This window comes from Cucurbita pepo, chromosome LG03 (genome assembly GCF_002806865.2).
Source record: "Cucurbita pepo subsp. pepo cultivar mu-cu-16 chromosome LG03, ASM280686v2, whole genome shotgun sequence".
Lineage (NCBI taxonomy): Eukaryota > Viridiplantae > Streptophyta > Magnoliopsida > Cucurbitales > Cucurbitaceae > Cucurbita > Cucurbita pepo.
Window position 1 is genome coordinate 2,038,208 of NC_036640.1, and position 15,776 is coordinate 2,053,983.

The window sequence follows — 15,776 nt, forward strand, 5'->3', positions numbered from 1 at the left end:
TTAATGGTCTAAGAACAAACTGATCTACAAACTGAAAGATCAAAAGTATATTTCACCCAAAAACAAGTGTAAAATTGTGACCCAATTTCCATGTACATTCTTCTCGAAACGACCTCAACATGTCACCATGTAATTCACTACTACATTTATAAGATAAAAAGCAGAGAAGATTGTTAAAACTTGAATCCAGAATAGGTCAAAATCTCTTACAGATTGTCACTTCATTATCAGGGAATATGACAGAAAGATTAACAAGCAACTAAATTTCAATAAGAAAGATACCACTTCAAGAATGTTCAACATATCCTTCAAATCCTTTTACCCGCCAACTTTTGTGCCAGCCGCTGCTAGGAAACTTGAATTCGACATCACAGTTCAAATTCTTACACTTTGCACTCAAAAGGACACAATACGGGGGAGCTTGGCCCAAGTATTATGTAGAGCAGATTTGGTGTCACTGAACTCCTACTTCTGGGCCTTAAACTCAAAGAACTTGTTCTATCCATTAACCGCTATTCCGAACAGCAACTTCAGATCGGATTTTTTTCTGGGAGATTATGCCGTTAATGTCGACAAAGACATAGTAAAGCACATGATGCAACCCTTAATATGAAGGGGGCATCTCCGTAGAAGGGTTTGGAGCAAAAAGTAGTTCAGTGATCATCTTCATTAATTCCAGGGCAGTTAGATAGGAGCAACTCTATCGAGTCGTACTGCAATGAACAGCAGAATGATGTTAAGAAAAGGAGGATTCAGGTTTAGCATAACATACAAGTCAATCTTGAACTATTGTCTCAAAAGATTGGTGCAATACACTCACCTGGTATCCACAGAAAAGGCAATATCGATGTTCATCTCTCAGTTTAATCAAAATACTCTCCAAATCCTGCATCAATCACAGACCTATGTTATACCAATTCCCCAGCAAGCACGTTCACACCAGAAATAACACAAATTTATATATCTATATCTATATCTATATCTATCTATATACATATATATCATGTGAATAATGAGTAACAGCTTAAGAAGCAGGGTACGGGTCAAAAATAGGAACATCACCTAAAAGACATTGAAAACTAACTTGACTCCAGAATTTGAGCTAAAAGCTAAGGTTAATGGAATTGTGGAAATGACAGCTTTTGGGAGCTGGGTGAAGCATCTGAAAGGTGTAACTTCCTATTTCTTCTTTTCATGCTAATCGGAAGACCTTGTAAACTACTTGCCCTGGGTCTCTCCCTCTTGTACATTACATTTAATAATGAAATTGTTTCTTTTCATAGTAAATAAATATACAGGAGGTGGTGTGGTTGAATCAAATGTGTGGAGTGGACAAAAGAAGAGATTTGAGAGATGGTGTGCCTAAAAAATTCCAGTATGAGAAATTTCATTTCTTCTTAAATATATGTCTTATTTGATCTTTCTTCGCAAATGTCCACCACAGGGTTCCAATTAATAGAGCTCGACTTTGAAATAGCAGAGTAGTCTAACAAATGGCAGACAGCAATTCATTTTAATCTTGAATCAAAAAATGAAAGAGAAGCTTTATATAACATAAAAATGAAAGATTGATCCTACCTTGATGTTTTGGATTGTTGGGAGAGGAGTCCCACATCGGCTAATTAAGGAGTTGATCATGGGTTTATATAAGTAAGGAATACATCTCCATTGGTACGAGGCCTTTTGGGAAAACCAAAAGGCAAAACCACGAGAACTTATGCTCAAAGTGGACAATATCATACCATTGTGAAGATTCGTGATTCCTAACATGGTATCAGAATCATGCCCTTAACTTAACAATGTCAATAGAATTCTCAAATGTCGAACAAAAAAGTCGTGAGTCTTAAAGGTGTAGTCAAAAGTGACTGTCGAACAAATGGTGTATTTTGTTCGAGGGCTCCATAGGCTTCAATGGAGGCTCTATGGTGTACTTTGTTCGAGGGGAGGGGAGGACTGTTGAGGATTGTTGGGAGAAGAGTCACACATCCGTTGATTAAGGGGTTGATCATGGATTTATAAGTAAGGAATACATCTTCATTAGTATTAAGTCTTTTAGGAAAAAGTAAAAGCAATATCATACCATTCCTAACCTACCAAAGAGAGAACTTTACAAGAAATTAAGGAGGGTGGTAGAACTTTCAGAATAGAATTATACCTCTTCTGTTATAATCTCTTCCTCTTCTTCTTCCCCATCTCCTTCCTCCTCATCGTCCTTCTTCTCTGGCTCCACAACTTCCTTATTCTCCAACTGATCAAGTGCTGCCTTCGCCTTGTGGTAATTGACCACAATTCTTCGACTTCGCCACTGCAGCTTCTGTCGAGACCCAAATTCCTCCATCAAGGCCTCCTGATGGTTCCTCTTTCTCTCAGATCTTATAACTTCTTGCTTCTTCTTCTCTTTAATCGGATCTTGGCGGCCAATTCCAGCTCGTGACCGTCGAATCTCAAGTCCCACAGGCTCTGCCAGTCCCGATCCCTCCTTGCCCAAAGCTGCGCCAGGAGTGTACCCCATTTGCTTCAACAACTTAAATCCAATGTTCGATTGTGGAATCGGAGCCTCTATTCTCGCCAATGTCTGTTCATCCTCTTCGAATTGCTTCCGTTCTCTATCCCGTCTGCGCTGTTCTTGCCAATTGAAGGTTTTGGGCTTCTTAATCGACGTTTGAACAGCAGGGGCTTTATTAGCAGGAAGCTGCAATTAAATTTGATTTTAAGTCCAAGAAACTAATGGAGTAACTAGCCCTAGAATTTATCGATTAGCTGAAGAACAAAGCAAAGCCAGCAGACCTTACCTTCTTGGACATGGATTTGGAAGAGCTAGTAACTTCAGGAGGAAGCAACTTAGAAAGGTCGCCCATGTAATCATCTTCTCCATCGTCTGGTTCGTTGGATTGCTTGAAAGCTGATTCCGCCATAGCTCGTGACCTCTGAAACGAAAATATAATTTACCGCTATTTGGACCTTCTTTTAAAAAAAAGATGTTAAATTAGTATAAAAAAAAAAATTAAAAAAAAAAAGAATATCATTAAAAAACTCTTTTATTTAGAAAACATTTATAAATTCGTAACCGTTTCAGCCGACGTGGACGCCAGCTCATCAACTCCCAACAATTGCAAGAACTTCATCGTCTTCATTGCCGCCAAAGAGTACGCTCATTTGCAGGCGATTTTTTCACACTGTCCGTACGAGTTCCTTTTCTCTCTGTGCGAACCAGTTCAGCACGCCTTCCTTCTGCTCTCTCTCTCGAAGGTACCATTTCCAAACCCTAACTTCCACTGAACAACTTCTCCGTGCCGCCATTTTTTCCTTTTGGAGTAATTCTTGTTGCAGAGAAAGAGTAGCAAGAAAACAACTCTGTTCTTCGGCTTTAACTACTTCGCGTCAACGTCTTACTCTTAATCTTTTTGTAGTTTTTGATTCTTACTTGGAATATTGGTGTGGTGACTTCTTCTGTGGTTTAATCTTCTTGTACGCTACCATGTTCTTGACGCTTTACTTGTGTTCGATTCTTTGTTCCATGGAAACAGAGAATCATCAAACTGGACCGTAGTTTTTGGAGAAATGCTCCAACAGCGTCTGTTTGGGTATTTTAATGTCGTTTTCTATTTGACGATTCTGACATCGCTGGCTAGGGCCTTCACTAATCCGTCGGATGGTAACTATTTCAACTACATTTTTTCTGCTTGAATGTAGCTTATTAATTTTAGTTTCTTGGCTTCGAATTAGGAACTTGATTGGAATAGAGCACTGGTTTTTATGGTTATAGTTTCTTGACGTCTTCTGATAGCCTCCTGATCATAAGCTATCTTGAGGATTAATATATGATAATCGTAGACATCACCTGCTTGCGAATCATTCCGAAGCTTTATTGCTAGTCTTTTACCCGTTATTGACGGATTGATATTGTGTACTGTACAGTTGCAGCTCTTCAGGATCTGTACAGTGCCATGAACTATCCACTAGAGCTTAAAGGATGGAGAAAAGAAGGTGGAGATCCTTGTGAGGAATCATGGACTGGAGTGTCTTGCTCCGGTTTCTCTGTAATGTACCTGTAATGTCATAAAGCTCCTTGAACATCATAAACATGTACTTGATATTATGTTTCCTTCTTTGACCGAAGTGCTTCTCTGAATATTATCTGCTTCTGTAGTAAGCTCCATGGACTAAATCTCACTGGGAATCTTGGAGGACAGCTCAACAATCTCATAAATTTGAAGCAAATGTAGGTTATTTTTTTGGTCAATTGAACAATTGTCAATGTTGCTGATTACTGTATTACGTCTGTTTAATTCTCTTGTTAGGGATGTTAGCTCTAATAGACTTACGGGTGAAATTCCGCACAACTTGCCTCCTAATGCGACTCATATGTAAGTTGTATGTGCTGTGTTTTCATCCATAGTTGTGTACTCAAAGGGTTCTTTTTGTATTTGAAAATATGGCATGTACCCAGTTACTCTGTTTAATTGATTCGGTAAAATTCTTATATGTTGCAGAAATATGGCATTCAACCGTTTAAGCAAAAATCTTCCACATACTTTATCTTACATGGGAAATCTCCGACATATGTAAGTAGATCTTTGACTACCGTTGCGTTGACGTTTAAAGGTCCTTCGTTCTTTATCCATATTCTTTTGCACGCAGAAATCTGAGCCATAATACTCTATCTGGTGTGCTTGGAAATGTGTTTGCTGGTTTACAGAATTTGAGAGAGATGTAAGCTTCCTTCTTCGCTAATAATGTTATTTCTGCCTTTGAATTGAACCGATTTGAACGGACAATTAATCAGGTCAACTGCTGATTTGTGTCTTACTACATGCCTTTCTAATTTACCTCACAAAGTTCCATAGATTTTCTACAATTCGACTCTCGCATTCAGATATTAACTCATAATACTTTGGGTTATTTAAATTTTTACATAAAAATCCTTTTTGGTCATGGGATTCAACCAATGATTAATCCTCATTCACAGGGATTTATCATATAATGACTTTGCTGGAGATTTGCCAAATTCCTTCAGTTCTCTGACGAACATCACTAGACTGTGAGTTTCTTGTATTTGTTTATTTCTTCTTTCTTTATACAAAAATTTGAACAACTATTTATCATATTAATGCTATCTAGACTAGGTTCTTGCAGCATAACCAATTCACAGGATCAGTTGCCTACTTGTCCCACCTTCCATTAATTGACTTGTATGTTATCCATGGCTTCCTCTTCTCCGTCCAGTGTAGAATCTCTGCCTATTTCGGCTAGCTACTCGTGTACTCACTCACATATCCCTTCTTCTGTCAGGAACATCCAAGACAATTATTTTAATGGCATTATTCCAGACAATTTTAGAAACATTCCAAATTTGTGGTAAGCTTTTCAAATTTCAACTATTGGTGGTGGATTCTTTTGCCTAAACTGATCATGAAGTTACTCAAAAGAAAATTTCACTTGACCTCTGTTTAGGATTGGGAGCAATAGGCTTCGTCCACAAGTTAATTCTCCACCCTGGGATTTTCCCCTGGGAAAAGATCCTATAGTGCAGAACATCAGTGGTCCTCCAACAACCAAGTCAAACGCCATCCAGAATTATCCCTCTCGTGGTGCCGTGAGGCATGAGAAGAGAAGGCATGAGAAGAGAAGGCATGGTTCTGGTGGAATAGGTCTCCTGGTAGGAGGAGTGACACTAGTAGTAACCTTTGCAGCTCTCTTTGTCGTATTTTCCATGAAGAAAGTTCATGAAAAGAGAATAAATTTGAAGATTACCAATACGTTACCTCGTTCTCTTTCTCTGGGCAAAGCTGAAGGTGAATCCATCTCCTTATAAAGTTCTTCCAGATTTTTGTTTTTTATTGCCAGATGTCTTCATGTTGTGGACTTGGTGCTGTTTAACTATAAATAGATCGAAGCTTATTGGCTAATTTATATAACTAATTGAATGATTAAAAGAAACCCTACCAATACAGGTAGATATCTGACCTATATTAATCCCATAGGTCTTTGTTCTCTCCTATCATTGGGACATATATATTTCTTATCTCAACATACTACTTTTTTGTCTTCCGAGTCTCAAAGTTAATATGTCGCAATGGAAATGGTAATGTTGACACTTGAAGAATGTAATCGTTCAATTATGTAAATGGCATTGTTTTCGTGAAGTCGTCTAAGATTTGAAACGGAATATTAGTGTTATGGGAATTCATCTTCTTAGTATGATGAAAATGCAAAAGCTCCCATCATAACACGGAGACTAGTTTCCCTTAGTGAGTTTGGCTTCAAACGTTTTATACGTTATACAAATATTGAATTCCATCTTTTCAGTCTCTGATCGCATGTTCGTAAATGTCAAGCATGCCTCTACTCGACTAGCATCTTTTTTCCAGATATTAAGCAATTCTTTTTCTGTGATAGATGGTTCGTCAACTGCACCAGAAGAAGGCTTACAAAGCTTGCCCCTGAGTTCTCAATTCATGGGCTGTTCAAGGCCTATACCTATATTAAATCACACGAGAACCGAGAAATTTTCAGGAAGAAAAGGTTTCTCAAACAGATGTAGGCTCCCAGTGAGAACAAAAATTTACACCCTGGCAGAGGTTCAATCCACTACAAACAACTTTAGTCAAGAGAATCTTCTGGGAGAGGGATCTCTTGGTGCTGTTTATAGAGCTGAATTTCCTGATGGCCAAGTAAAATGATCCCTATACGAGCAAAGTTTGATCTGACCTCCATGAACTTTTTTCTGACTTCTAATTTCTACCAGGTTTTGGCAGTAAAAAATCTCAACATGGGAGCTCTCTCGTTTACAGAAGAAGAGCAATTTCTGGATGTGGTATGGACTGCTTCCCGTTTGGGGCACCCGAACATTGTTACGCTGCTTGGATATTGTGTAGAGCATGGACAACATATTCTCGGATATGAATACGTTCGAAATCTGTCTCTTGATGACGCTTTACACTGTGAAGCATACATGCCTCTGTCATGGACTGTCCGTCTCCAGATTGCTCTTGGAATTGCTAGGGCTTTAGAGTAAGTAAAGTATTTGATCATCAATTTCATGTTGTCTGACCAAACTTAAGAGAGCCAAAAACCTTTAGTTCACCTGTGATTTTACATTTTATATGCAATATATGTTTTTTTTTTTAATTTAATTTGGCGTCCAAATCTTCAATGTAAGACTAGCTTAACAAGCATTCTACGGTTTCTGTCGTTTGTATTTATGTTTTTTCTATAAACATTTTGAGAAAAATGCAAATTACTCTAAATGCTAAAACTCACCCTTATTCTTTGTGATGTATAAAAACTTCTGGTTCATCCTTTCTAAAATCACTTTCTTTTACCTCGAGACAAGGTTTTCATTAATAGTTGTATTCTTGAGGGTTTATAACTGTTTTCCTTCTGGGTTTTCAGTTATTTGCATACAAGTTTTTTCCCTCCATTTGCTCACTGCAGTCTGAAGGCTGCCAACATCTTACTTGATGAAGAACTGATGCCTCGTATTTGTGATTGTGGGCTGTCTGTTTTGAGGCCATTTGTGACCAATGGAGTTAAAACGAAGGTAAAAAACAGTTGAGAATGTGCTTATTTTATTATTATTGTTTTGCATTTGATAGTAAATAAACAGCTCTAAATGTTCATTTTGGAAGAGTAACATTGTTCATAAACTACAAATTTAAAATTTGCCTTGTTTTCTTGTGGTAATTTTTTTCATGAATTTTACGTGTAAAAACTGATGAAAACAGGCTTCTGAGATTGTCAGCGGTGACATAGGCTACCTTGCACCTGAACATGGGCAGCCAGGATTTGATAATACTAGAAGTGACGTGTATACCTTCGGAGTGTTGCTTTTGGAGCTTGTCACAGGAAGAAAACCATTTGACAAGTACAGTTTCTTCAAAACTCCTTGGTTTTCTCTTCCTTTTCAAGCTCTCGTTGCAGTTTTGAACGTGAATAATTTTGTTATTTTTTACCCAGTTCGAAACCGAGGGAAGAGCAATCGCTGGTGAAATGGGCTTCATCTCGGCTTCATGACAACGAGAGTTTAGAACAGATGGTTGATCCAAGCATTAAAGGAACATTTTCCTCTAAGTCCCTCTCATGCTTTGTCGATATCATCTCCCTTTGTATACAGGTACTGAAATCTAATGTGCCTTAATTTATTTTTAGACTGATTTGAAGTAGCTTCTGATATAAATGTTGAATTGATATGAGTTAAAAGAATCACGAACTTCCACGCTACTCTCCACAATGGTATGATATTGTCCACTTTGAGCATAAGTTCTCGTGACTTTGCTTTGTGCTTCTCCAAAATGCCTCATACCAATGGAGATGTATTTCTTGTCTGTAAACCTACGATCATCCTCTAAATTAGCCAATCTGGGACTTCCTCCCAACAACACACACAGATTTGGCTGCCACCCGACCTTGGCGCGTGATATTGNGCCTCGCTTGAGGTCTATGTAGCCTTCGAACAGTTTCCCCTCGACTCCTTTCTCTGAACCCTTTGAACAAAATACACCATTTGTTCAATACATGAGTCACTTTTGACTACACCTTCGAGGCTAGCAATTTATTTGTTCGATACTTGAGGTATAGATGAAGGGAATGACTCTGATATCATGTTAGGAATCACAGACTCTCCAAAATGGTATGATATTCATACATATAAACCCATAATCATCCTCTAAATTAGTCAATCTCGGATTCCCTCCCAACAATCCTCAACTCTTGTATTTTATGTATAAATGTAAACGATCGGCTAAAAAATATACCGTCCTTTATGTATAAATCCTTTTCTTACTTATTGTCTTGTGCATTTCATCTATGGATGATCAGCCTGCAAAGGAATTCCGACCACCAATGTCCGAAATAGTGGAACATTTAACGAATCTTCAAAGGAAGATGGAGATGGCCGAACGTGCTGCTATAGAAGGAACTGAAGTGGATCTTTTTGAAAAATCATTTCGTTCTACCAACACTGGCTACGTAAGTTCACCAACATACAGCTATCCTTCCACCTCATTTTAGAAAAATATTTTTCCTATGTGTGTAATAGACGCTTTAGTAAGAATCTTCTTCGTATCATGTACAGACAGTTCTTGAAATAGTGAATCAATTTTCGACCATTGTAGATATATAGAATCGAACTAATGACCTCAAAAATAATATTAGTGCTTCATCTACTTAATTATATTTGAATTGATGTAGAAACAAAGAATTTATCATGGGCTGTTTAAGTTTAAATTTATATAATTATATAAAAAATTACCGACTTCTAATATTTCATTTTCTCTCAAAGTTGTGAAATTAAAAGCAAAGTCGTTAATCGAATAATGGATTAGTTTCAAAGATGCCCAAATAAGCAAGGGTAAGTCGTTAATCGAATAATGAAAGTTTACTTATAATGAAAGTTTATTTTATAATCAAATTGAAACCAACATTTAAAGAAGGTTCAATTTAAGTCAATTCATTCGTGGAATCTATGACGTTGAAGTACAACTTTACACCGTTGTTATTAATCATTTTTCAATTAATCTAAGGAATAATTTGACGCAAACATAAAAAAACTAAAAAATGTAATCATTAATTTCATGAAAATAATCCTAAATTCTATTAAATTATTTTATTGTTGTTAAAAATTTCATTTTCAATAATAAAAAAATAACCAACTAATTAAAAAATGTACTTTTTGGAAGTGACGTTTGGTAAAATTGCCAGCATGAGTAACACGTGGGTCTCAAGGACTTAGCGGATTTAGCTTACGTGGATGCCAGCTCATCAGTTGTTCCGTAATCAAGAACTTCGCCTTCTCCATTGCCATAGTCTCAGTTTACACTCCGCTCTGCTCTGCTCTGCTTTCTTTGGACCTTTTGACGTTCTTTACTGTTCGAAAATCTACGAGAAGCAGTTCGACTGACCCGAAATTTCTACATTCCTCGTTACATTTCCGCTCTGCTCTGCTGATTCGTTTTGCGGATTAGTTGGTATACGATTGGCATTCTGAATTTTGACTGTTTGTCATTTGGTATTCTGAATTCTGAATGTTTGTTTTGTTCTGTTTTAGCGATTGAAGAAAAAAACGTCTAAACTGGTGGTGATCTCTCACGAAATGGCCCACCTCCGTGCGGTAATGTATTTCAATGTCATTGTCTTCTTGGCGACTCTGACTTCAGTCGTTCAGTGCTTTACTGACCCGCAGGATGGTAACCCTAATGATCTTCTTGTCGTTTTCGTATTCTTGATTGGTTTTTTCTGTTTAGATGCTTTCCCCTGATTGGTTTATAGGAGAATTAAATAACGAAATTGGAATGGGATCCATAGCACTGCGTTTTATTGATCAATACTAATTTTACCGGTTATGTAAGATAGGTTGAACTAAAGAAATTAGGGTTTTCTTAAAACAATTCAAGCTAAGCGTCGAATTCATGTCAATTCTGAATTTTCTGGCGTTCCAATGTCCAGTTTTAGCTCTTCTCAATCTGTATAGTACCCTAAACTACCCACCTGAGCTTAAAGGATGGAGAACAAATGGTGGGGATCCTTGCGGTGGAACGTGGACTGGGGTGTTTTGTGTTGGTTCATCTATAATAGACCTGTAATGTACTTAACTCGGCCCTTTGTTCATTCGATTTTCCAAGAGTCCCTGTAAATAGGACCCTTAGAAGTTTTCTTTTTATGCAGTAAACTTAATAGATTAAACCTTTCTGGGAATCTTGGAGACCAGCTTTATCTTCTCCATAATTTGAAGCGACTGTAAGAATGAACCACTTTCTTCCACTATGGTTCAACCAAAAATCATTTGCTTAACGATATTTTTTTCATTAGGGATGCTAGCTGCAATAAAATTCTGGGTGAAATTCCTTCCGGGTTACCCCCGAATGTCACTTATATGTAAGTTACGTGTCTTGCTTTAGTCGCTCCTAGACCTGTAAGTGCCTGTCTTAATGTTTCTTTCATCTGAAATCATATTCTTATACGTGCAGGAATCTAAGCCATAATGTGCTATCTGGCCCCATTGCAAATGTTTTTTCTGGCCTACAAAATCTTGTGGAGATGTATGATTTTTCACCAGTTTTCTTAATTCCTCTGAATTGGAAATGTAAGGAATTGGTTAATTTTCCTAGTCTAAGCCCATTAAGATTTTCCATGACCAAGAAAGAAGATACAGACTGGATATATTTTTACTCTTAACGAGCGTAGCTAACAAATGGATAATATTCTCCATTGTTGGCAACTTGTACTAACATTTTGATGGTGGTGAATTAATTCATTTATGTAACGATATCGAAGTTAATCAAGCATAAGTTATCTGTTGAACCTTATATTGAAATGTGAAATTATAATATGCTCGAGTCAGTTATCCTTTTGGTCAGGCTGTTTTAACCACTGATTGTTCTTATTATACAGGGATCTGTCATATAACAACTTCACTGGAGATTTATCAAATTCATTTGCTGCTCTGACTAATATCAATAGACTGTGGGTTTTTGAATTCGATTATTTCTTCTTGATAAATTAATTAATACAAATTATTAGTTTCATTAATATCTAGCATACTAGGTTCTTGCAGGAAAACAAATTCACAGGATCGGTTTCCTACTTATCTCATCTTCCATTAACTGATTTGTATGTTTTTCCATTACCGTTCTACTGAATTTTAACTTGTGTCGCTATATAACCTTTTGACTCACATTAAACTTTACTAGGAACATCCAAGACAATTACTTTAGCGGCACTATTCCAGAGCATTTTAAGACCATTCCACGTTTATGGTGAGGTTTTTATATCTCTTAGCAGTTAGGGTCTTTCTTTTGCCTAAACTAGGCATTATTTATCTCTAAGTTTTTTCTTATGTTGCCTCTCAATCCCTCATCAGGATTGGGGGAAATGGGTTCGATGTAAGTAAATCTCCACCCTGCGATTTTTCCTTGGAAAAAGCACCTTTGACGTACAACAATAGCAGGCCTCCATTAACTGAGTCAATTATCATCGAGAAATGTCCCTACAAGAAAAAGGTTGGGAAAAAGGGGGGGAAATTAGGTCCTGGTGGAATAGCTATAGTGGCTGGTGGAGGTGGTGTTGTGATAATCCTTGCAGCTCTATTTATTGCAATCTGCAAGACTCAAATATGTGCAAAGAAAGGGAGCATGAAGCACGTAAACATGTCTCTTCCAATCAGCACAGCTGCAGGTGAATGATCTTCTCCTCACATGCAACTTCTCATACTGCTACATTCTCTATCGTACCTTCTGGGACGTATATAGTGAAACATGATTACACGTGAACAAATTACCCAAATATCTTAAAATGAAGGATTGATTAATGAATTTACGGAACATTCATGTCAAGTTTTGACTGAATTTAGTGCCATTGGTCTCTATGTTTTTTCCTATATTTGTACTACCTTTACCTGCTTGTGTGTTTCTGATTCAAACATTCTATTTTTATGTTCTGGAGGGCTCAATATACTGAGTTTTATGGTTTTACCATCAAGATTTCAGAAGATATGGTGTAGATATTCGTTGAACCCAATGATTCAATTATTTCCACTTCATTTTTTTTTTAAGTCTTTTAAAATTTTGAGAACAAAGAAATATGTTTCGATGAAATTTAGTATGAAGTGCTTAGCTCTCACCATTTAGGGAGTAGGGGAAAAATCTCTCATTGAATATGCTCATCTACTTGTTCCAGTCATTTGTTTAAGTATGAATGTCATTATCTTTAGAGACATTTTTTGACTTCTGCATCAATTTTATGCCAAGAAATTAAACAAATTTCGGTTACAAACTGTTGCTTGTGCCGTTTTCAATTAATGTCATCTTTTCTCGTTTTATGTTTTTCTCTATCTGTGTTGTGATAGACAGTTATTCCACCAGATGATAGTCCAAATATCTTGCCTGTCGGTTCTCCAGTCATAGGTGGCGGTCCAAATCGTGCCTGTTCTACTCGTCATGCCAGAACTGAGAGGGCATATGGCAGAAGAAGTTTCTCTAGGAGATCCAGGTTCCCAGTGAAAACAAAAACTTACACCGTGACTGAGCTTGAGTCTGCTACTAACAAGTACAGTGAAGAAAACCTTCTTGGAGAGGGATCTCTTGGTTCTGTCTATAAAGCTGAATTTCCCGATGGCCAAGTATAATGAGCACACTTGAATCAGTACTACCAATTTACTTTTCAAAATGATACTCATATTTGATGCCAGTGTATCTAATGAAAAAATCTAACTACATTTGTATTTTGGATCAGATTTTGGCTGTGAAAATGGTTGATATGGCAGCACTCTCTTTCACAGAAGAACAACAGTTTTTGGATGTGGTCTGCACTATTACTCGTCTGAGGCATCCTAACATTGTTAGCCTTCTTGGATATAGTGTAGAGAACGGGCAACATCTACTAGCCTATGAGTATGTCGGGAATCTGTCTCTTGATGATGCTCTGCACAGCGTCGGACAAAACCCTCTATCGTGGAGTGTTCGACTCCAAATTGCTCATGGAGTTGCCAAGGCTTTGGAGTAAGTACATTAATAATCAGGACTGAGTCTTCTTTTGATCTAGAAACTTGCTTGTGGAACGTGGCTTCGTAATCTCTATCGTCGAACAATTTTGATTTTTCTCAAGTGCTTTTTATATTTATGCCACTAACTCATAAGTATCTCTTTGTCTAAGGAAGCTTCAAGCAGCTTATATTTTATGGGGTTCTAATCGTTGTCTTTCTGCATTTTCAGTTACTTGCATAATGCTTTTTTCCCCCCATTGTCGCACTTCAATTTGAAGGCCGCCAACATCATGCTTGATGAAGAATTAATGCCGAAGATTTGTGACTGTGGTTTGTCTGTTTTGAAGCCTCTTGTAAGCAATGGAGTTAAAATCAAGGCAAGTAACATCCTGAATATACTTAAACCATCCTTAAATGCTTGAAATGGTAGTCCGAACAGTCGTCTTCAGGTACGAACTTTTCATAAACAAAAAATATTGCAAGGGATGTTCAATGTTACTTTAAATGGTAGTCCGAACAGTCGTATTCTAGCTCAAAGACATCTAGAAACGCTCTGTCATTCTTTTTCTCTCTACTGCACGTTTTCCTGTTATCATCTTCATCCAATTCGTTTGTTCCCTATATGTTCTTGGGAAGTAATTTGTTTAACCTTGATCACAGTATCTTTTCTTAGCCATTTTATTAACGAAATATTGATGAAAACAGGCTGCTCAAATAGCTATTGCTGGCACTGGCTACTTTGCACCTGAATATGGCCAGTCTGGGATTGATTATACCAAAAGTGATGTGTATGCATTCGGTGTATTGCTTTTGGAGCTTATTACAGGAAAAAAACCTAATGAGTATGGCCTATCCTACCTCTTGGCTGTATCTTCTAGCTTTTCTCATCCCTTTGGCTCTTTCCAGATTGTTAAAACTTTGATTCATGTCACACAGTTTGAGACCAGGGATCGAGCAATCTCGGTTAAGACGGGCGTCATTTCAGCTTCACGATTGTGGGAGTCTAGACGAGATTATCGATCCTGACATTAAAGGAACAATATCCTCCAAGGTTTTCTCTCGCTATGCTGATATTATCACCCTTTGTATACAGGTAAATGGCAGGACACCCTTGTGAGATATAGAAACTCTCTTTGACGTATGTCACTAGTTGATTTGTTTATGTAACCAACGGCTGGCTGACCTTCACATCTGTGTGTGTGATTGAAAACTTAATCAGCCTGTAACGAAGCATCGGCCTCCTATGTTCGCTATTGTCGGGTACCTGACAAGTATTCGGAGAAGGGTCGAGATGGAAAAACGTGCTGCAGTAGTAAGTAAAGCAGTTGACACCTTTGAGAAATCCTTCCATACAACCAACACAGGCTTCATGAGCTCGCCAACATATAGCTGCTCATCCATCTGATCTTGTTGGACACCAATTGACCAGAATAATTAGATTCATTTCCATTTCATCTCTTAGATGACAAGGAAAAAGTTCCAAGATCAGCCAGAAGTTTTGTTGACTAAATTCTCATGTATAGCAGGTTTGAGCTTCATAGAGTCGTTACTCTTTGTGTTGATTGTAACAATGCAGGCCATGGCCAATTTCTGGTCCTATATGAAACTCACTTGAACAAGAAAGTTACTGAATTAAGAGAACAAAAAAGTTTGTGATAGACCCAATATTAGAGAAAGGTTGCCTTTTTTTTCTTCCCCCCTTTGTAATATGATCAGTTTTTGCATCTCGGGTTGTGTTGTGAAAGACTGGGATGAATTCTTAGTATGTACGACTATCTCGAACCAGAGACCCAGTGTAAATTAAATAGAAGAAACACTTACCGAGATAAAAATGTGAGAGTTGGAGTAAGTGAATTAGTCTTCATTGACCTGAGGGATTCCGATCATCTACTAGGCCTTTGATTTGGTAGGTAACTTCGCCAAAGGGTATCATCAGATTTGACTACACTCGAAGTGAGACAACTCCATCTTGTACAACAAAAGGGTATTATAGAATTGGCCCTCTATCATCGGGCAAAGAAAGAGAGAGACCTCTTTCTGTGTGTATAAAGACCTAGAATTGACCGAGACCTCTTTCTGTGTGTATAAAGACCTAGAATTGACCATCTATCATCGGGCGAAAAAGGACGTATCAAATACCTCAACATTATTTTATTATGAATAGAACAAAGAGTCTATAAAAGATTTGAGTCTGAGAAATATTTCTTTTAAGAAATATGGGAAAAATTCGAAATTAAAAATTCAAGATTTATTGAATTCAAAATAATAATAAAAAAATATGATTTTATAAGAGAAA

The 15,776-nt window shown here is 37.4% G+C and overlaps 2 protein-coding genes and 1 pseudogene across 3 annotated transcripts; 2 read left to right on the plus strand and 1 right to left on the minus strand.

Annotated features, from left to right (window-relative positions):
• Positions 1-27: 27 nt before the first annotated feature.
• Positions 28-2,957, minus strand: LOC111791021 (G patch domain-containing protein 11). Of its 2 annotated transcripts, XR_002814607.1 has the most exons (5): positions 2,793-2,957; positions 2,156-2,692; positions 821-886; positions 283-713; positions 28-140 (listed from the first exon to the last, which is right to left on the minus strand). XR_002814607.1 is itself a non-coding variant. In XM_023672195.1 (4 exons), exons 1-4 carry the CDS (start codon positions 2,913-2,915, stop codon positions 654-656), a joined length of 786 nt encoding a protein of 261 aa, XP_023527963.1. In that variant the 5' UTR covers positions 2,916-2,957; the 3' UTR covers positions 28-653. The 2 variants fall into 2 exon arrangements, 1 of the variants encoding a protein (XP_023527963.1); XM_023672195.1 differs by having other exon boundaries at positions 28-713.
• A 210-nt stretch (positions 2,958-3,167) lies between these two features.
• On the plus strand, positions 3,168-9,115 carry LOC111791529 (protein STRUBBELIG-RECEPTOR FAMILY 2-like). Its single transcript, XM_023672915.1, has 17 exons — positions 3,168-3,249; positions 3,528-3,655; positions 3,919-4,051; positions 4,151-4,222; positions 4,302-4,367; positions 4,494-4,565; positions 4,642-4,713; positions 4,970-5,041; positions 5,127-5,192; positions 5,293-5,358; positions 5,455-5,795; positions 6,400-6,674; positions 6,749-7,014; positions 7,396-7,543; positions 7,728-7,867; positions 7,960-8,116; positions 8,821-9,115. Exons 2-17 carry the CDS (start codon positions 3,562-3,564, stop codon positions 9,010-9,012), a joined length of 2,232 nt encoding a protein of 743 aa, XP_023528683.1. The 5' UTR covers positions 3,168-3,249; positions 3,528-3,561; the 3' UTR covers positions 9,013-9,115.
• Positions 9,116-9,818: 703 nt separating this feature from the next.
• LOC111791530 lies at positions 9,819-15,179 on the plus strand (annotated as a pseudogene).
• Positions 15,180-15,776: the final 597 nt, after the last annotated feature.